Below are 22,922 nucleotides of genomic sequence, written 5' to 3'. Positions count from 1 at the left end.
CTCAGCCCATCGGTCCAGTCTGTCCAGACCCCTCTGAAGAGCCTCCCTACCCTCCGGCAGATCAACACTTCCTCCCAGCTCAGTGTCATCTGCAAACTGACTGAGGGAGCATCCAATCCCTTCATCCAGGTCATGGATAAAGATATTGAACAGAACTGGACCCAGGACTGAGCCCTGGGGGTGCCACTCGTGACCGGCCTCCAGCTGGATTTGGTTCCATCCACCACCACCCTTTGGGCCAGGCCATCCAGCCAGTTTTGAACCCAGCTGAGGGTCCACCTGTCCAGGCCAGTGGCAGCCAGTTCCTCAGTCAGAATGCTGTGAGAAACCGTGTCAAAGGCTTTACTGAAGTCCAGGTAGACACATCCACAGCCTTCCCCTTGTTTATTAATATTTGAGCTCCCTCAGGTTCATCTCACCACACACACACCATGTCTGTACCTTGTAAACATGGACCTCTGACAGTCCCCTGGTGTCCCTCCATGGAGGGACAAACAACCCCTCTTAGCCGGGGTGGGAGGCCAGTGTGGAAATGATTGTCACTGGCTGGTAACGACTGCTCTGGGGCAGCTTTTCAGGATGTCCCACACACATGGGCACAGACCAGGTCCTGCTCTACTAGTGCTTCACATCTCCCCCAGGAGGTCTGGCTGTGTGAGGACACTTCTGTCTGCCCCCAGCCTGTACACACACACAGAGCTGAGTTGTACAGGGATTATTTTTATTTCCCTGGCCCTTGCCAGACCACACTCACCACTTGCCCATCCCAGCATTCACCACTCCCCTCTCCCAGACAAGCAGAACATCCCAGTCTGTGCAAGACGTGGTTTCCTGCTCTTCTCCCAGGACATCCCACCTCTCCACAGTGCCCTTCCTCAAAACAGGAACATCTGTGTGGGCCTGGCTGGCCATTCTTACACTCCCTACCCATGCTCTGCACTACCCTTGGGTTGGCTGTGCTGCTCTGCAGAGCAAGTGGGCTGTGGGCCTGGGCTCACAGGATGACTCTGCAAGGGACATGCTGATTGGGCTTGGTGCCAAACCCAGCTCTGGGACATCGCTGCTACTCACTGCCTCCTACAGAAGCTCTTAGGTGGCCATGGAGTGTAGTCAGAAATGTCCTGACTTCCTGCAGTGCTGTGAGACGTGTTTGGATGCTGCACCAGATCCAGCCTATGGAAGTGCACTTTTGGTAAACCAAATAATTCACCAGGCTCCTGTCCCTGTGCCTGCTGCCCTGTGCCTGCTGTGTCCCCTGCAGTTGCAGAACTCTCACTTCATGGTTCACACCCAGATTTAGCATTTGATCTCTGGGTCACTTCACCTTGGAAAGGCTCGTGCCCACTGGGATCCATTCAGTTCTGGAATCCTGGCACACGCCCTCCCTTCAGAACTCCTGTGCTCTCCTGGAAGCTCCTGATTCCTTCCAGAAAATCACCCCCTGTAATCAGACCTGTCACAGCCTGTAGAGCCAATGGCAGGTTAGTTGGAGTCCATTCACCATCTACGTGAGTGCTGGCCTCTTACAAGGGATATCCAAGCCACACCTCAGTCCACAGAGAACATGGAACTCTGCTCTCACCCTACTGCCCATGGAAAAACAAGCATAGCAACAGTTTCTTTTGAGTCTGTTCCTTGGGCTTGTTCTTGAGAGAATCTCTGGCAAAAGACTTAATTATGATACGAGTGATATGCAGAAGACAACAGGCACTACATGGGATCTGAAAAGCACCAAGTCAGCAGTTTCCACACAGCATCCTTGAGCTCCTGGTTCCTCATGCTGTAGATGAGGGCATTCACTGCTGGAGGCACCACCGAGTACAAGCAAGCCACCACCAAGTCCAGGGATGGGGAGGAGATGGACGTGGGCTTCAGGTAGGCAATCATGCCTGTGCTGATGAACAGGGAGACCATGGCCAGGTGAGGGAGGCAGGTGGAAAAGGCTTTGTGCCGTCCCTGCTGCGAGGGGATCCTCAGCACAGCCCTGAAGATCTGCACATAGGACACCACAATGAACACAAAACACACAAAGAATAAACAGGCACTAAGAACAATAAGAGCAGATTCCCTCAGGAAGTCTTCTGGGCTGGAGAGCTTGAGGATCTGTGGAATGTCACAGAAGAACTGGTCCAGTTTATTGCCATGGCAGAGAGGTATAGCAAATGTACTGGCTGTGTGCAGCACAGCATAGAGAAACCCACTGGCCCAGGCAGCTGCTGCCATGTGGACACAAGCTCTGCTGCCCAGGAGGGTCCCGTAGTGCAGGGGGTGGCAGATGGCAACGTAGCGGTCATAGGCCATGACTGTGAGAAGGGAAAACTCTGCTGAAAGCAGAAAGTAAAAGAAAAAGACCTGTGAAGCACAGGCTGTGTAGGAGATGGCCGTGGTTCCCCAGAGGGAATTGACCATGGCTTTAGGGACAGTGGTGGAGATGGATCCCAGGTCGAGGAGGGAGAGGTTGAGGAGGAAGAAGTACATGGGGGTGTGGAGGTGGTGGTCACAGGCTATGGTGATGATGATGAGGCCATTGCCCAGGAGAGCAGCCAGGTAGATGCCCAGGAAGAGCCAGAAGTGCAGGAGCTGCAGCTCCCTCGTGTCTGCAAATGCCAAGAGGAGGAACTCAGTGATGCAGCTGCTGTTGGACATTATCTGGTTCTTTGCATGGGGGCATTGTTCTAAAAAGGAGAAGACAGAGGAAAATTAGAACAGACATTTTTAATCCACATCCCAGCCCAATCCAAACCTCAAGGCATTTCCTCTCTTTGCTCTGTGCTGGCTGAGAGTGCTTTAAGGAGCAGGACCTCTTCCAGTGTGCTGCCACAGAATCAGCTCTGTCCTGTTGCAATGAGTACATGGGAATGAGTGCTTCACATCTCTGATGATCAGAAAGGATTTCATACACAATTCACCCTTAATAGAAATTTTCAGTTTCCATTGATTGGAAGAGTGGAAGAGAGGCTCAGCATGTCTTTATGTGGACTTGCTCATAAAGTGTTTCTTTCTGTCCACCATCACATCACGCCAGTACTATTTTTAGAGGTAGAAAACCTCTGAGCAGGTGTGGAGCAGCCAGGCAAAAGGGCTCAGCAAGCTGGGGCTCAGTGCAGAGACAGGAGAGTTGTGATGCCCATCGGTCCCATTCCCACCTGCCCTGTGCTTTCCCTTTTTCTTCCTCGATGATGACTGTGCACATAAAATCACTCTTTAAAGAAATTGTAACTTTACCCTGATGGAAGCAGGGGAATTCTGTTTCAAAGGATACATCTATGAACTCTTTTTCCAGCACAGAGGTGGAGTTGTGATGGAGAGGGCAGGAAACAGCCCCTCTCAGAAAAAAGCAAGGGAACCTGAGAGGAGACTGGGAACCCACAAGACGTGGCTCAGCACTCTTTTAGGCACTACAGGAGGGTGATGCCTTTAAAGGGGGGCAGCATTAAATCCCAGTGGGATGGAAAAAGCAGAAAGGCAGGTCTCTTGAAGATGAGATGTCTTAATTGGACAGCCAGCTTATTGCCCAGCAGACATCCACAGTGCAGGACCAAAAGACAACTGCCTGAATGAATCCTGTCTGAGTCCTGTTAGAAGTTTCCTCTCACTCCTTGACCATGGCTCTGCTGTTTGGAGCTCTGTTTGCCAGGAAGTGTTTCTTCTTCCCCACACCTCCTCCCTGTGCTTGCTGACAGACCCCATCCCACCTTCTGAGTGCTCAGGTCTGCCCTGCAGACACCTTCTGAGCACCACACACTGCCCAGGGGCACCTCTCTGTTGGAGAGTTCAAATAAACCCTGAAGAGACCACAGAGGTGATGATGATGCTGTCTGTAGGCTGAGGTGGGTGATGTGACTCTTGGGTTCTTTGAAAAACCTGCTCATCTCTCACTGTAATGCTCATCATCTACTGTGCAGATCTGGCAGCTCCATCTACCATTCAATCTGAAAGGAGAAGCACTGACCCCAGAAAGCACCTTTGTCCCAAGTAGCCCCTACCTTGATAGTGCCTGTGAAATGTCCCAGGGGAGGCATTTGGACATCTGGAGCTGTGACCAGCCTGGACACACACACACAGCACCCCTATCGATAGCAGAAGGACCCTGGCCTGGTCTAGGAGGAAGTTACTCCTTCCACCCACAGCTTCTCCCTACAGCACCATGGGGAGCTCCCTGGGCAGACTGACTGCTGACCCTGGAAGGCAGCAGAGTCCCTGCCCCAGCAAACAGCCCCTGGGGTGCAGGGACCCTCCTCTGAAGCAACAGCCCTTGGTACCTCCAGCTACACACTGTGGCTTCACAACTATTCAGAAATTGCCTAAAAACAGCCCCCTCCTTACAGATCCCTTGGGCTGTGCCAGCTTTAGGAGATGCCTCCAGGACTCACACCTGCACTTCCCTGCACCCTGAGCCTTACTGTGTCAGAGGCTGCAAAGCTTCCTCTTCTGTTGAGCTCTCAGTCATCCTCCCAGTCCTGACAGCCTTTAAGGTCTTATTCTGCCTTGCTCATCTCCCTGAGGTACCCTGGGGGTGACCTTCTCCCTGCTGCTCTTTGCAGAAGAGCTGCTCCTTGGCAGAGCTGTCTGCAGAGCAGCCTGCTGCCAAGAGCTCCTTCCATCCCAGGAGCCTGGAGCAGCTCAGCAGCAGAGGATCAGCCCAAGGCATGTTAATGACCCCTCTGGCGGGTTTGAGGCTGAGTCCATGCACTTCAAACCCTGAGGGGAAGCTGATGAAACTTCAGCAGGAATTACAGTCATGCAGACTCCAACGTCTCTTGGAGCAGTAATGGGTACCCTGAGGGCCATCACTGACAGAGCAACACTGGGGCTGGTTAGAGTGGCAGACAGGAGGCCGTGATGACAGGTAGGCAAAGGCAATGTCAAGGTGGCTCTGACGCTGGGTAACCCTGCCCCCAGCCCCTGGGAAGGGCTGTCCTGTCCCACCCACACAGCTCAGGGCTCTTCCTCAGATCCAGCCTCAACTACAAAGGTTTCTCTTGGTTCCATTCTTTCCTTCTCGTGCTGCTTCCCAACGTTGAGTAAAACGTCACCACCTCTGACACCACACTTCATCCATCTCCAGATCAGCTGGGTGGCCATGCTTTTGAGGTGCAGACGAGTATGCTGGTAGCCTTGTTCATGGTGAGTGTGCACCACTGGTGTGTGTGGTCCTTCTCCGAGGTGTTACTGCTCAGCCAGTCAGGTGAAGGCCTGCCTTGAGGAATGAGGTTCTTCTTCCTTCTTCAGCAGGACTGGCCATTTCTCCTTGTGACCTTCCAGAGGTTCGTGTTGGCCAGAATGGAATAGTTTCTGAGGTTTCCCTGGAATGAATCTCCATTTGGTCAGCTGTTAATGCCTGTTTCAGGTAGTTTCCTCTGATGGTGGTGTCTGTCACCAGACAACAGCATGAGGAGTTTGTAGAATCAGAGGATCATTAAGGTTGGAAAAGACCTTCAAGATATCATCAAGTCCCCTTGTCAGACCTGCCCCAACACAACCAGCAAACCATCTCCCAAAACTCCACATCTACCTGTTTGTTGAACAGCCCCAGGTACCTCGATTCCCCCACCTACCTGGGCAGCCTCTTCAAGGGCTTCACCCCCTTTTTTGGTGAAGACGTTTTTCCTAATACCCAACCTGAACCTCCCCTGGATTAACTTGAGACCACTTCCTCTTGTCCTGTCACTAGCTTTTAGGGAGAAGAGGCCAGTACCCACCTGTTGCCTTTGTTAGGCGCGGCGACCTGGTTCAGGAACGGCAACGGCGCCACACTCTGGCAGCACGGTCCATCAGCTCACAGACACCAATGTGGTGGACGGCAAATGGCGTTTATTAGCGAGGGGCACAGTGTTTTATAGCCTAGGGCTACGATGCCACTTCCATCTGCATACATCACTGGCTACCTACTATTGGTTACCTGAGGATGGGGGGGGTCCTACCTTTCCGTACAGCCTGAAATCTTCCGACCCCAAGGCCCCATCTACCGACATTTCCCCCCTCCCTGTGCTCACTAAAACTACTCACAGTGCAAAGTGCAACAGTGACACACAATACTGATATATATAAAGGTGACAGCTTATAACAGTGTTGGACTACAGTAGTGACAATATATAATAGTGATAATACATAATAGTGATAATAATAGTGATAATATGTTAGTGATAATATATAATAGTGATAAGTTATAATATTGATAGCTTATAATTGTGACAGCTTATAATGCTGATAGCATAAGGTACATTAAGTGAGTGATAGTCAGAAGTAGCCTAGACAGCAGGGTGTACTAGGGACAACTACAGAATAGTAGAGGTAGTGCTCAGTGGTTACTTTCTTAAAGCATCTGTCTGTTTTCTACAAAGAGAATGTTAACCCTCTCTAGATGACTCTTGACGAATGCTGTGAGCTTGTTCAGTACGCAGGGTCCGAAAATCAGTGCTATTATGATCATTGCAACTGGTCCCAACAAGGTAGATATTAAGGTGGTTAGCCATGGCGAGTAACTAAACCATGATCCCAACCATCCTCGTTGGGCCTCTCTTTCCTTTTTCCTCTGAGCTAACCTTTCTCTCAGTTGAGCCATCGAATCCCTGACTAACCCAGTGTGGTCAGCATAAAAGCAGCATTCCTCTTTCAAGGCGGCACAAAGGCCTCCTTGTTGCATGAACAGGAGGTCTAATCCTCGTCTGTTCTGCAAGACAACCTCTGAGAGTGAAGAGACAGATTGTTCTAGAAGGGTCATAGATTCCTCGAGTCTTTGCAGATCTTCGTCGATGGCAGTTTGTAGTCGAGCCAGGTCTTGGTGATGGTTCACCGGAGAGGTCACAGGTGCAAGATACCCCTGGTTATAAGGGCAGGCTGTCCTTTAATGCACCATGGTACAGAGGCATGAGGTGCCAGACACACTGGGTGCAGAGGAACGGGGTGCCAGGCACACCCGTTACAGAGACAAGCTTTCCATTACGACACCCCTGTTACATGGGCAGGCTGTCCATTACCACACAGCCTGTGCAGACACACAGGTTGCAAGAAACCCATGATACAGAGGCAGGTTGTCCTTTACAGCACCCCAGCACAGAGACAAACAGGGCTGGACACACCCTGAACAGAGGCAGGCTGTCCATCACGATACCTGCTGCACAGAAGCAGGGTGTCCCTTTGGACACCCCCGGTACAGAGACAGGCTGTCCACTGTGACATCCACGATACACAGGGATGGGGAGAAGAATGGGAAGACAAAAGGTAAACTTTATGGGTTCACTTCAGAAGAGTGTACTGGGACAGAGAGCGGAGGGGGAAATCACAACAGCACTTAGGTTGAAATATGCACAGTGGGTGACACACAGGGCAGCTTCTCGCCTGATGGCCAAATAACCACACACAACCGACCACCACTGAGACCTTCCCAGAGACACATCACCGTGAAACACTAATCACAAAGTAATTCTGTCTTGTTCACACACATTTCTAAACCCACCTGTGATGGATTGAGCCCAGACTGTTTCTAAACACCCACCAGACATTCAATCATTGTCCTCACAGTGGGCTGGGAGAGAGAAACAGAAGGGTCAATGTAATAAAACCTTTGGGCTCAAGATACAAAGAGCATCAAAAGTGAAGGAAAACCCAGGGCCTCAGCGCCCCACCCCCAACAGAAGTGGTGTAAAGGCAGTCACTGACCAACTCTCACCTCCCACTGACTGATGCCCAACCAGGCTCTCCTTGTAAAGAAAGCCCTGCCCAGTTTTATCTCCAAGCCTGATGTCATGTTGATGGAATAACCCCTTTGGTCAGCTTTGTCCCCTCCCACACCCTTGCCAAGCCCCAGCCACCTCCCTGGGATGGGCAGAGTGAGAACAGAGAAGGCCTTGATGCTGTGCAAGCCCTGCTCAGCAATAGCTAAAGCATCTGTGTGATCTCAGCACAGTTTGGATCACAGATCTAAAGCACAGCACTGTGCAGACTGCTGGGAGCAAAACCAACTGCGTGCCAGCCTCAGCCAGTCCAAAGATGCTTCTCCGCCCCCTCTCTGGGCAGCCTGTTCCAGCCCCTCGCCACTCTCTCTGTAAAATCTCCCCTCTAATATCCAATCTAAACCTTCTGTCCTTTAGTTTTAATCCATCCCCCTTGTCCTGCCATTATCTACCCCTTTAACAAGCTGATTCCCTCCTGTTTCTCTGCTCCCTTCAGGGACTGGGAGGCTGCAATGAGGTCCCCCCACAGCCTTCTCTTCTCCAGGCTGACCCAGCCCACCTCCCTCAGCCTCTTCCTGTAGGGGAGCTGCTCCAGCCCTCTGAGCATCCGAGGGTCCAGGTGCCCCCCCCACCTGATGGACCCTGGGGGCCAGTGTCCTTCCCATGCACTGACTGGGGACACCAGTGGGTGCTGCAGAGCAGTGGGACCCTGGCCACTTCTCTCCATCCCATGGCTTACAGCTGCACTGCTGCCCCTGGCTCCATGGCAGGGGAGGATGGTGAGCTCTGCAGGGCTTCTCCAGAGGAATTCCCTTGCCCTGGCCATGGCTCTCCAGAGGAAAAGGCCCGAGTGCCTCTGGCACCTGCAGGGATGGGTGGTGGCTGTAATCTCCTGGAGCAGGTTTTCCATCCAGCAGATGGGCTCTAAAGGTGGCTTTGCCAGCAGCCAAGTAGATCCATTAGCCTCTTCCTGCTTTTGTTCTGCCTCCCTCCACCTGTGCCAGGGAATTTCAGCTGCTCCTGAAGGGCTCCCTCTGAGGAGGTCTTCTAGCTGTCCCTGTGGCAGCTCTGTCTGTGGGACAGGGCAGGCTGCTGCCTTTCATGCTGCCTGGGGACAGGGTGAGTCTGTGTTTCCAGGTGACATCAAAGCTCCATCCACTGGAGCCACACACACACACTCCTCACCCACTGAAGTCCTGCCCACCACAGCCCTGTCTGCCACCCCTTAGCCCAGCACCCTTTGGAGGAAGGCCTTTGGGGTGCTGGTGCCCAGGTATCCCTGTGCCCAGCAGCCCTCAGGCACTCTCCCTGCCCATGGTGGCCATGCACAGGGCACAGCTGCCTGGCATCCTTGACATCTCCTTGGCCACCCAGCTCCTAAGGACAAACCTGGTGCTGGACACCTGGTGCTTTTCCTGGGGTTTGTGAGTTGGCAGATTTTAGCAGCCAGAGCCTGGATGAAAGCCAAGGGGTAAACTGAGTCATAGGTTGGGGTGGGTGGATCCAACAGACCACATTTGAAACCAGGCAGGCTTTGAAAAGCAAGTGAGGAGGATCTCCTAGGATGTTGGGAGCTTCCATCCACTTCCCGTCCCCATCTTTCCAATCAGGGGTCTGGGTATCAGGAGAGAAACTGCTCTGATTCCTAAAGACAGGCCAGAAAGGCATCAAGTACCTCAGACCTTTCCACATCCTCAATCACAATGGATCCCCCCCAACCAATCAAGGTGGGAGATTCTCCTTTTCATTGATGTTTTAATGATTTTAGTGTAATACTTTTAAAATATTATTAATAATATTATAATTTTAAATATTATAAAAATTTATTGTTATAATCAAAAATATTGGTAACATTATAATTTAAAAATATTATATTTTTGAATATTATAATAATTTTAAACATTAATAATAATGTTATAATGTTAAATATTATAATATTTTATTATTATAATATTTAAAATATTAGTACTAATATTATAATTTTAAATATTATATTTTTGAATATTGTAAGATTTTAAAATACTATTAATAATATTATAATTTTAAATATTATAATATTTTTAAATAGTATAATATTTTAAAAACTTTATTAATAATATTATAATTTAAATATAATATTTTTAAATATTATAACCTTTTAAAAACATTATTAACAATGCTAATGCATTAATAACAAATGATAATGTATTAATAACAAATGATAATGTATTAATAACAAAAGGAGGGCCAGGGAGAATCTCTGCCCACAGCTGGGAGCCACACAGAGCTCTGGAGGTCGCACCTGAGCGGTGCTGACAGATCCCCTCTGCTCTGTATCCTGCACTTTGCTTGGGACTGGCTCTAATTCCTTACAAAAGAAGGATCAGCATGTGGAAAGCAGTTAAATCTATTCCAGCTGCTGTGGCACTTGGATCCATATACACAGTCAGTACATTGCTAAGGCAAGGCAGGGGGATGCAAATTACTCCCAGGAAGCCATTTCCATTAACTCCTCCCAGACAGAGCATGCTCAGGGACACTCAGGGGGTCTTCTGGTGGTCTTCAGGGATGAAGGCTGGATGTCTTCTTCTCTCTCAGCATGTGCTCTTTGCAGTTTTCTCTATAGTTATATTAATTGGCACATGGCTTGTGGGCGCCCTTCTGATGTCATCAAAAGCAGAGTTGGGCCTCACCCAAATATGGCTTTTAGGAAGAACCATCATCCCCAGAAGCCTGCACACAGCACCCACCCCCGTGGGACACAGGGACTGGTGAGTGAGGTCACCATCCCTTGACCTGAGGAGCAGAGAGTGGTGGCAGCAGGAGGGTGTGAGGTCACATGGCCGAGGGCAGCCCGTGGCCATGGGCTGGGTGCAGAGCAGCCCTGTGCATCAGAGGGGCATCCCAGGGCTCAGGAGCTGCAGTGGGGCTGGAGCAGTGGGGCTGGGGCTGTCTCAGGGCACTGCAGGGATGTGCCTGGGCACGGTGCCAGCAGGAAACCACAGGCTGCTGCCCGGGGGGAGCAGGGCGAGCGCTGCGAGGTCACGTGGGCTGTGGTTTGTGCACCTGCAGGCTCCAGCTCCCGCTCTGCCCGGGGGGAATAACGGCCCCTGGGTGACACGCTGAGAGCCAGGGACACGGCTGAGCCCCTGGGCTGCGTGTCTGCTGCCAGGGCAGGGACATGGCCCAGCCCGGGCTCCTCCTGCGAGGGACCCGCCGTGGGGCTCTGCGGGGAGGAAGGGGCCAGCCAGCACTCCTGGGCTGGAGCTCTGCTCCTGGCCAAGGGCTTGTCCCAGCTGCTGCTCCCAGCACAGCGGGGCTGGAGCAGGAGCAGGGGCTGTTTCCCTTCCAGCCTGACACAGACCCGCAGCAGTCCCAGCTCCGTGGCTCCCACGGCTTGGCGGTGCCTGGACGTTCTTGGCCTTGGGTTCTTGGATGAGCCCAGCAGAGGAGATGCTCGTTGCTCCCAGTGCCCCCAGCAGGGACCGAGCGGGGACAGACCCATTTCTCCTCCACACCCAGCTTGTCCCATGACCATCCCCTGCCACAGTGACCGTGACATGCGCAGCGGGACCTCTGTGTCCCTCATATATGGTCATGAACGGAGCTGGAGGAGTTCATTGGAGGGCTGGGCTGTGTCGGAGGGGAGATACCTCCCGATAACGACTAAAAAGGGGCTGCTGCTTTGATTGGCTCCTCATGCAGCTGGGTCTGCATCTAAGAGATATATTACCCTTTCATCACTGTCGTCTCTGTGGGTCCCCAGGAGCCGTGACAGGGAGTGTGGTGCTGCAGGGCTGTTCCAGCAGGGCAGGAGGCTGAGGCTGGGGATGGAGGGACTCCTGTCCCCTCAGGTGCTGTGGCTGCTGCTCTGGGTTCAGCTGTGCAGGGGTAAGTGCAGCATCCTTGTCCCACAGAGAGGGTCAGCGGGCACTAGCGGGAACATCGAGGTGTCTCTGAGAATGGGGTGTCTTTGGAGGTGCCACTGAGATGAGGGGCAGACAGTGCTCAAGTCAACTGAACTTGAGCCTTTCCCTGTGTGTCTGGGGGCACAGGGCTGTTGCAGGGGGGGTCTGGGCTTGTGGGGAGATTGTGCCCTATGAAGATCCGGGCACAGTGTATGGGTGGGAAGGAGAAGGTGGTGGTTGAGTTTGGAGGAGGTGCTGCTGGCTGTGGGGTTGTGAATAACCCAGTGGGGTTAAAGCTGAGCACCTCCAGCATGGTGAGAGCCTTGGGGACCAATGTGAGCCTGACACTGCCCTGAGGACAGCATGAAAGTGTACATCATGCACACTGGTTCCTGGGAAGGAGGACCCTCCAGACCTGTGGTCTAGTGTTCAGTGCTCTCCGGAAGGTTCCCATGTTTGTGCTTGCAGGGGCTGCAGAGGTGAGGCTGGAAAATGGTGGTGGACGCTGTGCTGGAAGAGTGGAGGTGAAACAACAGGGACAGTGGGGGACAGTGTGTCATTACTCATGGGACAAGACTGATGCTGCAGTGGTTTGCAAGCAGCTGGGCTGTGGGGATGCTGTTGAAACTCATGACTTTGCACACTTTGGGCAAGGATCTGGCCCCATTTGGATGGCTGATGTTGAGTGTCGTGGCACCGAGTCTGCCCTGTCTGACTGTGCAAACAGAGTATGGGTTCGAACGCTTTGTGATCACAGCTTGGATGCTGGAGTGACATGTTCAGGTAAGGCTGCAGCCCATTCCCCACTTTTGTGGCTGGGATTGGGGAGGGGACCTGGCTCTGCCATCAGGGAAGCAAGGGGGTACTGGAGAAGGACCCAGTGTTGCCAGTCACACTGCTGAGCTGGGATTCTCATTCCTGAGTACCCTGGTCCCCAAGGAAAGCCCAGCAGGAACCTGAAACAGGCTGACCCCTGCTGTGGCTCAGCCCACCCTCTGTGGGTGCCTAAAGCAGGGAGATGGGTGCTGTGCACACCTGCGGTACGCTCTTGCCCTGGATGAGGACCCCTCCCTGGGTGGGGGCTGGAGCCGGGGGCTGGTGCAGACAGTGGCTGTGGGTACACCCACACTGCAGAACCCTCTGGGAATGGGGGGCATTTCTTGTGGCTCCAAGGGGTTCCTGGGCCTGAGCTTGGTGGTGCAGAGCAGGCTGCCACAGCCAACAGCACCAGGGCCCATCACCCTGGGTCCATCACCCATGGGTGCTTCAGGGCCTGCGGCCCGTGCCCAGCAGCCCAGGGTCTCCAGAAGAGCAGCAGTTTATCTGAGTGGTGCCTGTGCCTGTGGCTGTGGGAGAACAGCCAGCCCCCAGTGCTGTGCTGATTTCTGGGGAGTGAGAGGGGCTCTGGTGTGTTTGTGCCATCACCACCCAATGGGAGCTGCTGGGATGGTTGTGAGGCTCTTGGCCTGTAGCCAGCTGAGAGAAGGGGTGAGACATGCTCAGGACGTTGCCAGAGGGCTCTGGGAACTCACAGGGGTCTTTGCTTGCTCCAGGGTTTGTGCGGCTGGTTGGAGGGGGCAGCCCCTGCTCAGGACGAGTGGAGATCCGTGATAAGAACCAGTGGAAAACTGTCTGTGACTCAGACTTTGGTCCCAAAGCTGCTGACGTGGTCTGTGAAGAGCTGCAGTGTGGGGTAGCCCTGTCCATCCCTGGGGCAGCTCCTTTTGGAGAAGGTGTTGGTTCCATCTGGGACAGAGAGCTGCAGTGTTTGGGGAATGAATCCTCTCTGGCCTTCTGCCCCACAGGGTCCCACAGGGACCCACCCTGCACCCACGCCAACGATGCCAGTGTCACCTGCACAAGTAAGGACTCAGGGTGGGGTGTTGAATGCTGTGGATGAGCTGGGGGGAGGGAGCAGGATGGGGACAGGACACACAACTGGGTTTGAAGGCAGGAGGGGTGATGTGGTTTTCTGCAGCACTAAGAGATTGCAGAAGGAGGAGAAGGGAAGGCTGTCCATCTGGCCAGTCCTACAGCTGCCAAATGTGAAGAGCACCAATGCCCCTTTTCCCCTCTTCCTCTGTCCCCAGAGTACACAGGGTTCAGGCTGGTGAATGGCAGCACGGCTTGTGATGGGCGGGTGGAGGTCCAGGTGCTGGGGACCTGGGGCACCCTCTGTGACTCCCACTGGGACCTCTTGGACGCCCACGTTCTCTGTCGCCACCTCGGCTGCGGGTTTGCTGAGGCCCTTCCTGGAGGAGGGCGTTTTGGGAGAGGCACCGGCCCCACCTGGAGAGACTCATTCCACTGTGACGGGACTGAAGCCCAGCTGGGACAGTGCCCAGTGACTGCCCTGGGAGCCTCCCCATGCTCCCACGACAGGGACGCTGCTGTCATTTGCTCAGGTGAGTGCTGGGAAAACAGCGTCTTACCCCCATCGTCCCCTGGGGTGTGGCATGGCCACCCAAAGCAAGGGACCCCATGCTGGGCCCAGGGTGAGCTTCTCCCTGGAGAAACCCTCCCTTCACCTGGAGTGATCTGGAGAGTTTGATCTGCTCCGACTAAACGCTCTGAGGTGGGAGAGCTGACACCGAACAGGGTCAGACATCTCTGCCCTCCTGGGGCAGGGGTCAGGCCCTTGAGCCACCAGCAGACTTGGGTTCAAACCAGCTCCCAGTCCCTGATCCCCAGGGGTGCAGAGGGGCAGAGATGTGTGGGGTGTCCCATGTATCAGCAGTGCCAGGGCAGAGGATGAGCAAGGCTTCTCCTGGTGCTGCCCATCCCCAGGGCATCCCACCATCTGCTGCTCCCTCCTGCAGGAGCTGCCCCATCTGCCTCAGCAGGGACATGTTGGGTGTCTGTGCCCCACCAAGAGCAAAGAGAGTCTCTTGCCCAGCAGGGCTCAGTCCCTGGGAAACCAACCATGAGAAAAGCTGCCCCTGAAGCTCAATGCAGAGTGCTTGGGCAGGCAATAGGTCTCAAGGGCTCCATCAGGCTTCCAGAGCCTGGAGAGGCACTGCAGGTCTCTGGGCTCTCTGGTGCTGCTGAGGCTGGGCCATGGCTGCTCTCCCCAGGCTCAGACAGCTCCGGGGCCCTGCGGCTGGTGGGTGGAGGCAGCCGGTGTGACGGGCGAGTGGAGATCTTCCAGCGCGGGACCTGGGGCCGAGTCCTGGATGACCAGTGGGACGTGCAGGAGGCCAGCGTGGTGTGCCGGCAGCTGCGGTGTGGAGAGACAGAGAGAGCCTACAACCCCCCAAAGCCTGAGAGAGGGACGGGTCCTGTGGGGCTGCGAGGGGTGCGGTGCGCAGGGCATGAGCCCCACCTGACCCTCTGCAACACCTCCCTGCCCGAGAGCGTGCTGGCAGCTGGGATTGCCGAGGACGTGGGGGTCGTTTGCCGGGGTGAGTGGCACTGCAGGGACCCCCGGGCTGTGGGCTGGGTGGGCACCATCCCCTGACAGCAGCTGGGCTTCTTCCTGCTGCAGGGAGCCGTCGGGTGCGGCTGGTGAACGGGCCCGGGCGCTGTGCAGGCAGAGTGGAGATCTACTACCGGGGCAGCTGGGGGAGCGTCTGCGATGACGGCTGGGACCTGCCCGACGCCGCCATCGTCTGCCAGCAGCTGGGCTGCGGAGGGGCGGTGGAGGCCGTTGGCTCTGCTGGCTTCGGGGAAGGCGCCGGGCAGGTCTGGCTGGGCAGCGTGAGCTGCTCGGGGGCCGAAGCTGCTCTCTGGGACTGCCCGGCACGGCCCTGGGGGCAGCCCGACTGCGGGCACAAAGAGGACGCCGGAGTCATCTGCTCAGGTCTGTGCTGGGAGCTGTGCTGGGAGCCCAGGGACAGGGGAGCTTGGGACAAGGGGAGAGCCAGCAATGGCTGCTGCTGAGCCCCTGCCCAAGCCCATGCTGGGGACACCCACGCACAGGTCCTCTCTGTCCCACATGGCATCTCTGGGGAGACAATGAAGGGAAGGGTTGTCTGTCTGTTTAGGGCAGCCAGGGCGACTGTCTGGCTATGCATTTTCCTTGTCTGGGGGCGTCAGGGGCACCCCTGATCCTACAGCCCTGCACCATCCTCTTCCCTTTGGTGTTTCTCCTCCCAGAGTTTGTGGCCCTGAGGCTGGAGAAGAACGGCAGCTGCTCCGGGCGCCTGCAGGTTTTCTATAACGGGACCTGGGGCAGCGTTTGCTCCAACTCAATGACTCTCCAAACCGTGTCTCTGGCATGCAAGGAGCTGGGCTGTGGGGAGGCATTATCCTTGGACCCATTCCTCACTTCTGGAACGCTGCCTGGCCGTGCCTGGGTGGATCGTGTGGAGTGTGGGAAGAGTGACACCTCCTTCTGGCAGTGTCCCTCCGCTCCCTGGCACCCACAGTCCTGCACTGACCTGCGCGATGAGACCCACATCACCTGCCAGGGTAACTCTGAGCCACCTGGGCACCAGCATCCCCAGATTCTGCTCCCTTCTGGGCACTGTCAGGCACAGACAGCCCACAGGGGCTTTTCCATGCCAGACCCTTCTGCTGCTGGTGGTGGCACAAAGGAGCCTTCAGCTCTCAGACCCCACACATTCAGCAGCAGTGGGCAGCCAGGCTGCCAGCAGAGCCTGGGGGAGGCAGAGGTGTCTGCAGGGGAGGTCTCAACAGAGACCCATCAGGGCTCCAAACAGTGTCCCCCATCCTGCCCTCTGTGAACCAGGCTCCCTTGGGGGGTGAGCAGTCAGGGTCCCCCACATTGCCGGGTGTGTCCCCTGAGTGACCGGGGTTCAGCTGCTCCCTTGAGCAAAGTGACTCAGGGATGCACAGGCAGAACTCAGCCCCGCTCTCTGCCACACGACCCCCCTGCTGCAGCCCCTCACCACGGCATTTCCTTCTACAGACAGAGAGACAAGAACGGCCCCGGCCCTGGATCCCCCGTGCCCAAACTCCACGAGCTGCACAGGTAGCTGCTCCTCTGCAGGCCTCTCTCCCCTGGCAGGGCTCTGCCTGCTGCCCTGGAGCCCTGAGGGGTCTCTGCCTTCTCCAGACAGGGAGAAGATCCGTGTGGTGGGAGGCGAGAGCGGGTGCTGGGGCAGAGTGGAGGTCTGGCACCGCGGCTCCTGGGGGACGGTGTGCGACGACTCCTGGGACATGCTGGACGCGGCGGTGGTGTGCCGGCAGCTGGGCTGTGGCCCCGCAGTGTCTGCCCTGGGTGAGGCGGCGTTTGGGAAGGGGACGGGCCCCATCTGGCTGGAGCAGGTGGAGTGCCGGGGCACAGAGCCGTCTCTGCAGCACTGCTGGGCCCGGCCCGGGGACAGCGGCGCCTGCCGGCATAAGGAGGACGCTGCCGTCAACTGCTCGGGTGAGCATCTCCCGGGGGCTGCACTGTCCTGCCCGTGGCCCCGAGCAGGGCCCTGGGCTCCTGCCTGGCCACCCCTGAAGGAGCAGCCCCACAGGAGGGCCAGTGTGGGTGGGATGTGACAGGGATGTCTGGACACATGCACACACCCCCGGGGTGTCAGAGGGGAGGCTCCCCAGGACCTGCACACCCAGCCTCTCAGCACAGCTCTCCTCCCCAACCTCTCCAGCCATTTTTCAGGGTTCTATACTGGTTTGAGGGGTGCTATACTGGTTTTGGGGTGCTATACTGTTCTGGGGTATATATTCTGGTTTTCAGGGGGATCTATACTGGCTTGAGGAGATTCTGTACTGGTTTTATTGGTGGTGCATACCGCTTTGAGGGCATTGTGTACTGGTTTGGTGTTCTATACTGATTTGGGAGATTCTATACTGGTTTTTGCAGTCCATACTCGTTTAGGGGAATTCATAATGGTTTGTGAGGTTTTATACTGGTCTTGGGAGTTCTATACTTGTTTCTTGGTTTTCATACATGTTTTGGGTTTTTTACTGGTTTTAGGGCATCTAAACGGGGTTTGGGTAGTTCTGTACTGGTTTGGAGGGTTCATACTAGTTTCGGGGGGTATATAATTTTTTTTTGGGGGGTTCGTACTGGTTTGAGGGTGGGTGCATAATGGTTGGGGAAACCCATGGCAGCCCCACCAGTATAGCCAGTAACCACCCCACTAGTGTCCCCAGTAACCAGCCCCTCAGTATTCCCATTACCCACAGTATCCCAGTTAACCCACAGCTCTCCTTCTCCTCCTCTGCAGCTGCACCCAGGACCGCAGCACCAACCCCCCGAGCAGGTAACCTGCCCTGTGTGTCAGCGCTGGCTCTTCCCAGAGCTGGGCTGTGACCCACAGCCAGGGGGAAGGGACTCCTTGCCAGGGAAGGACTCACTGAGGTGGGATGTCAGTCCCCAGAAGGGTGGGACCTTCCCCACCACTCCCCCCTGGGGTCCCTTACCCCGGTGTCACGGGGTCAGGACTGTGGTGTCACAGCCCCCCACCTCTCCCAGCCCTGGGGCTGCTATTTCTGGCTTCCTGCCTGTGCAGATGCCACCCGGGACCGTCTGACCAGCAGCAGGAGAGAGTCCTTGCTTGTCATCATCTGCATCATCCTGGGAGCCCTTCTCTGCTTGCTCCTGGCCCTCCTGGCTGGGCAAGGGTGGAGCGCCAGGGCTGGGCGCAGAGGTGGGTTTGTTCCCCATGGTCCCAGGTGAAGATGTGTGTTGGCAAGGCCAGGGGGGCTGTGGGGTGTCGGTGAGTGGTACAGGCAGAGCTGGGGGGACAGGAGTGTGTGCTGCTCACAGTCCCATGTGTCACCCCGTTGACTGCCTGACCACGGGCAACCAGCAGGAAGGGGGAGAGAGAGTCCAGACATGGGGGGATTCTGGGATGGGGCCAGGAGGGAAATGGAACAGCTGGGCTGGGGAGATGGGGTAAAGGGGGATAGATGAGGATGTGCCACTGGGAGTGCTCTGGGGAGATGGGGGGAGGGCTCTGGGTTGGGGAGATGGGATAAAAGGGGGATAGATGAGGATGTGCCACTGGGAGTGCTCTGGGGAGATGGGGAGGGGGCTCTGGGAGTGCAAGATGCTGGGAGAATCATTGGGAAGCACCTCCCATCCTTTCAGCATCAGGACCCCTGGCTGTTCCTCCATCCAACCCTTACCTCCCCCCAGCAGGGCAGGGGCTGTGTAATGGATCCACTGGGCAGAGAGTGGACAGCTCCAGGGGAGAGGAAAGGCAGGAGCTGCTCCAAGCTCAGCACCAGGAACAGGATCCATGGTCCAGAGGGGCACAAGGGGGGTCTCTGAGGGACAGTGTGAGGGTATCGTTGCCCCTGACCATCTCCAAGGGGACTTTGCCCTTCCTGAGGAAGTGGCAGCAGTGACTGAACAGCACAGTGGGGCTGTGCTGTGGGGACAGCCCTGGGCTGAGCCAGGGGAACAGGGCAGCGGGAGCAGATCAGGATCCATCCCTTCTCTGACCATCCCTGAGCCACATCCCTGAGCCAGCCCTGCCTCTGTCTGCAGCCTCTGAGCGAGCCTGGGAGCCCTTCCCTGAGGCCCTGTACGAGGAGATCGGGTACAGCCCAGCACTGGAGAAGCAGCCAAGGTTCAGCATGTCAGGTGGGTGTGGGTCCCTCATGGGGGCCATATCTCTAAGGCTCTTTCCCCTGGCCCCCACCTAACACTGACCCCCTGCAGCCCCCTGGCCCAAGGTCCCTGCAGCACTGGGGCTCTGTGGTTCAGCCAGGTCTTGGAGCTGGAGAAGAGCTTCATCCTCACCAGCTCATCCTGTCCCAGCCAGTGGACAGCCCCTCTCTGTGTGTCCCTACATCCCATTGTCAGCTGAGGGGTGAGGGAAGGGGCTGTCCTGGGGCAGCTCTGGGAGCCCCTGTGAGTTGGGGTTTTCCCAGAATAGCAAGGAAACTCCTGAGCCCTCATCCAATGCAGCCCTGGCTCGGTGGGTCCCCTGTCCCCAGCAGCACTGAGCACAAGCTGGGTCAGCAGAACTCACCCCATAAAACTTCCATCACTTCTCTCCAGGCTCCTACTCAGAGGGGTCCCTGACCAAGATGCAGACCCACTATGAGGACATTGAGGAGGAGGATGGTCCAGGATCAGCTCCAGGTAATGGGAGGCAGGAAGGGGTGGATCTCTCCTCCCTGCACACTTGTGATGGACACCAATGTCACCGTGAGCAGCAGGGGAGGATATGGGCAGGGGAATCCTCTGGTGCTGCCAAATCCAGTGTCTGGGGCCCATGTCCCTGCACATCCTCCCTTCCTCTGCTCTGCAGGACGTGTCTCCTCACTGTCAGCATCTCCCCTCTCCTTTCAGACATGCCTGTCCTGCCCAGAGATGACCCAGCAGATGGCTATGACAATGCCAGGGAGGTTTCTGAGCCTGGGGAGGATCCTGTGTCTGGGCAAGGAGACTGGGAAATGCCCAGGGCACCAGAGGATGGAGCAGAACCCAGGGATGCACCTGGAGGTGAGAGGGACAGACAGTGCTGTGGGTTCCTGGGGTGCCAGATGAATTGCTGCCATATTGAGAGCCCACAGTCTGGCAATAGACCAACCTGCCCTGGGAGTTTTCCTGGGGGGGGACCCTTGGTGGGAGGGGGAGGTAAATATTTCTCCTCTGGTGAGGAGAAGGGAGGAAGGTGATGTACAGGTCAGGACGGGCACCTCGTGGGACGATCACTCAGTGGGCTGCCTTGCTGCTTGCAGGGACACACCTGCACCCCCAGAGACGTGCTGAGGCCCCTGGAGCTGAGGGAGATGCCTGGTCCCCTCCCCAGGACAGCACAGGCTATGACGATGCTGAAGAGGTGTCTCTGGCACATCCCCCTGAGGACACCAAGGCTGTGACACCAGAGCTCAGTGCACAGCAGCCCCTGAGCCCTGGGCCAGCACAGCCCGTCCCGGCCATGCAGCTGGGTGCAGCCAGGAGGGAGGAGAGGTCTGTGCAGCTGGCAGAGCCCTGAGCACCAGGGACCCATCTCCCTTCTCCCAGGGGCAGCAGAAACAGCCCGGGGTTTGCTCTCTGTTTATTCTCCTGTGGTCACTCTGTGCCTCCCCACTTGTTCCTATTAAAGCCTTTGGGGAACGAAGGGGTATTTTTCTCCTTCTTAACTCTGTGGGAGGGAACTCCTCCTCCCCCTCCTTCCTCACTGACCCTGGAGTGTCTGGGATCTTTCCTCATGTTTCCCCTCCTCCTCCCTTACCCCTGTCCCAGTCTGGCATTTGTGCCCTTTCTAAACCCACCCTCACAGAGCAGCACCCCCTCTGCTGATGTGCTCAGCTGATGGCAGCAGTAGGGCTGCTGCAGGGCTGCCTGGACGTGGGGGAACCAGAATGGGGAACCCAATTTCTCTTCTCACTGGGGCTCCTGCTGCCTCTCTGCTGCCAAAGCCACTGATGTGGAGTCCCACACAGAGTAACATCTCTGCCACTGTCACGAAACCCAAATGATCCTCTGGAGGGGGAGGGACAGAGAGAATGCCCTGACACTGAGGGAGTAAAGGGTTGGGGTGACCATTTTAGTGTTGGGGTGACCAGCTGAGGGTTGTGGTGATCGTTGAGTGTTGGGGTGAAAGGGGTTGGAGGGAAACCGTCAAAGCCGGAGGCCAATGGCCAAGGGTTGGGTCAACTGGGTCAACTCTTGATCCAACCATCAAAGACCCTGGGATGGGTTTTCTGGGAAGGGGCTGGAGATGGTTGGGACGCCCGATACGCATCATCAGTCAATGACGATGACACAGCCACCGACTACTGTGCCAGTGATGGTGGTGGTGGTGCTGATGGTGGTCACCACCCCATTGCCATGTCCCCACCTCCTGGCATCTCCCTGGCATCCTGGCACAAAGATCCAGGTCTTGTTCAAGCACAAACTCCAAAACCATTGGAATTTCACCCAAATTCTTCCCGGAATCCCGGCCACAACTCATCCAGCTTCACCTCTGGTCACTCCAGGATGTTCTCCATGCCCAAGGAACCAGGAATTCCCCCAAATCCTCATATCCCCCCAAAATCCTCACATTTCCCCCAGAATCCTCTATTTTCCCCCCAAATTCCCTAATTCCCACAATTTCCCCAAAACTCCCAGAAGGGAAGAGACTATTACCAAGACTATCACCAAGGATGGTGACAGCACATGGTAGAGGTCATCGGTCCAGGGGCGCTTTACAATCTGCAAGAACAACTCCCAGAGCACGGTGACACTGCAGATGAACAGCCTCAGGGACGGTGACACAGCCACCTACTACTGTGCCAAAGAAGATGGTTCTGGTGATTATGGTAGTGGTGGGGACTTGTGGTTGGGGCTGGAGGTGGCCCTGACCCTGTCACTGTGTCCCCACCTCCCTGGAGTACAATTTTTGCTCATTATCAGCATTTTCTAACCCAACTTTGAGTATTTTCAGCCCAAATCTTTCCCACTGTTGTTCAGAACTGACCTGTGGTGCCCACCCACCCCTTGAGCTCTTTGCCCAGCCCTTGGCCATTGGCCACATGGAGCCAAACCTGATCAGCTGCCTGAAGCAGCTTGAGCTGGGTCAGAATGGCAAAGCTGGGCAACGTGTTGCTCCAAGAGACAAGGGCTGGGTAAACGGCTCAAGGGGTTGGTGGGAACCACAGGCAGGTTTTGAAGGAAATTGGTGAATATTTGAGCTTAAAATACTCAAAGACAGGTCCAAAAGTGCTGATAATGGGCCAAAAGTGTTCTCCAGGTAGGTGGGGACACAGAGACGGAGTCGGGGCCACCAGCATTAGTACCACCACCACTATAACCATCCTTGGATCAGTAGTAGGTGGCCGTGTCACCATTCCTGAGGCTGTTCATCTGCAGTGTCACCATGCTCTGGGAGTTGTCCCTGGAGATGCTGAACGGGCCCTGGACCGACAGCGCATAGGCTGCGATGACACTACCCATGTAAATACTCCTGACCCACTCGAGCCCCTTCCCAGGCTCCTGAGAAGCCCAAACCATGTAGTTGCTGCTGAAGTCAAAGCCAGACCCCTTGCAGAGGAGGCGTAGGGACGCCCCTGGGTGTCTGGAGGCCCCTCCAGACTCAACCAGCATCATGGCTACCTGTAGCCCTGGGGAAGGAGGAAGGACACCAGTGAGTCACCCGCTCTCACCATCATCATCATCATCATCATCATCATCATCATCATCATCATCATCATCATCATCATCATCCCCATTGCCACGTCCTCACCACCCCCTTATCACCTGTGAGGGTGACGAGGAAGAGGAGGACGGCAGAGGCCCAGTGGGTGCCCATGGTGATGGGTGGTGGGTTTGGGGAGGGGGGTGATGGCACCATGACAGGGGTCGGGGGGTTCCTATAGGGCGGAGGGGTGGGGGGTGATTTGCGTAATGCGGCAGGGAGGGGGATAGGAGGGGTGGGCTCATTAGCAACACCTTCTGTGGGTATCACTGTTAGCACAATTACCTTGGCATGGAATGCCCTGA

At 55.7% G+C, this 22,922-nt stretch overlaps 2 protein-coding genes across 2 annotated transcripts; one reads left to right on the top strand and one right to left on the bottom strand.

The window, feature by feature from the left end:
• Nucleotides 1-1,710: 1,710 nt before the first annotated feature.
• Nucleotides 1,711-2,646, bottom strand: LOC311203097 (olfactory receptor 14A16-like; the record flags this gene model as incomplete). The annotated part of the gene is made up of 1 exon (XM_084277732.1): nt 1,711-2,646. The coding sequence occupies one exon, from the start codon at nt 2,644-2,646 to the stop codon at nt 1,711-1,713; it is 936 nt and encodes a 311-aa protein (XP_084133858.1).
• Nucleotides 2,647-11,754: 9,108 nt separating this feature from the next.
• LOC311203096 (scavenger receptor cysteine-rich type 1 protein M130-like) lies at nt 11,755-22,233 on the top strand (the record flags this gene model as incomplete). Its single annotated transcript, XM_084277731.1, has 12 exons — nt 11,755-11,815; nt 12,032-12,346; nt 13,654-13,968; nt 14,644-14,964; nt 15,048-15,362; nt 15,659-15,973; nt 16,406-16,496; nt 16,585-16,895; nt 18,972-19,067; nt 19,488-19,571; nt 21,894-22,048; nt 22,174-22,233. The coding sequence occupies 12 exons, from the start codon at nt 11,755-11,757 to the stop codon at nt 22,231-22,233; spliced, it is 2,439 nt and encodes an 812-aa protein (XP_084133857.1).
• Nucleotides 22,234-22,922: the final 689 nt, after the last annotated feature.

The sequence above is a fragment of the Gallinula chloropus genome (assembly GCF_964237585.1).
Source record: "Gallinula chloropus genome assembly, chromosome: 35".
NCBI lineage: Eukaryota > Metazoa > Chordata > Aves > Gruiformes > Rallidae > Gallinula > Gallinula chloropus.
This window is presented reverse-complemented; position numbering and strand designations above follow the sequence as displayed.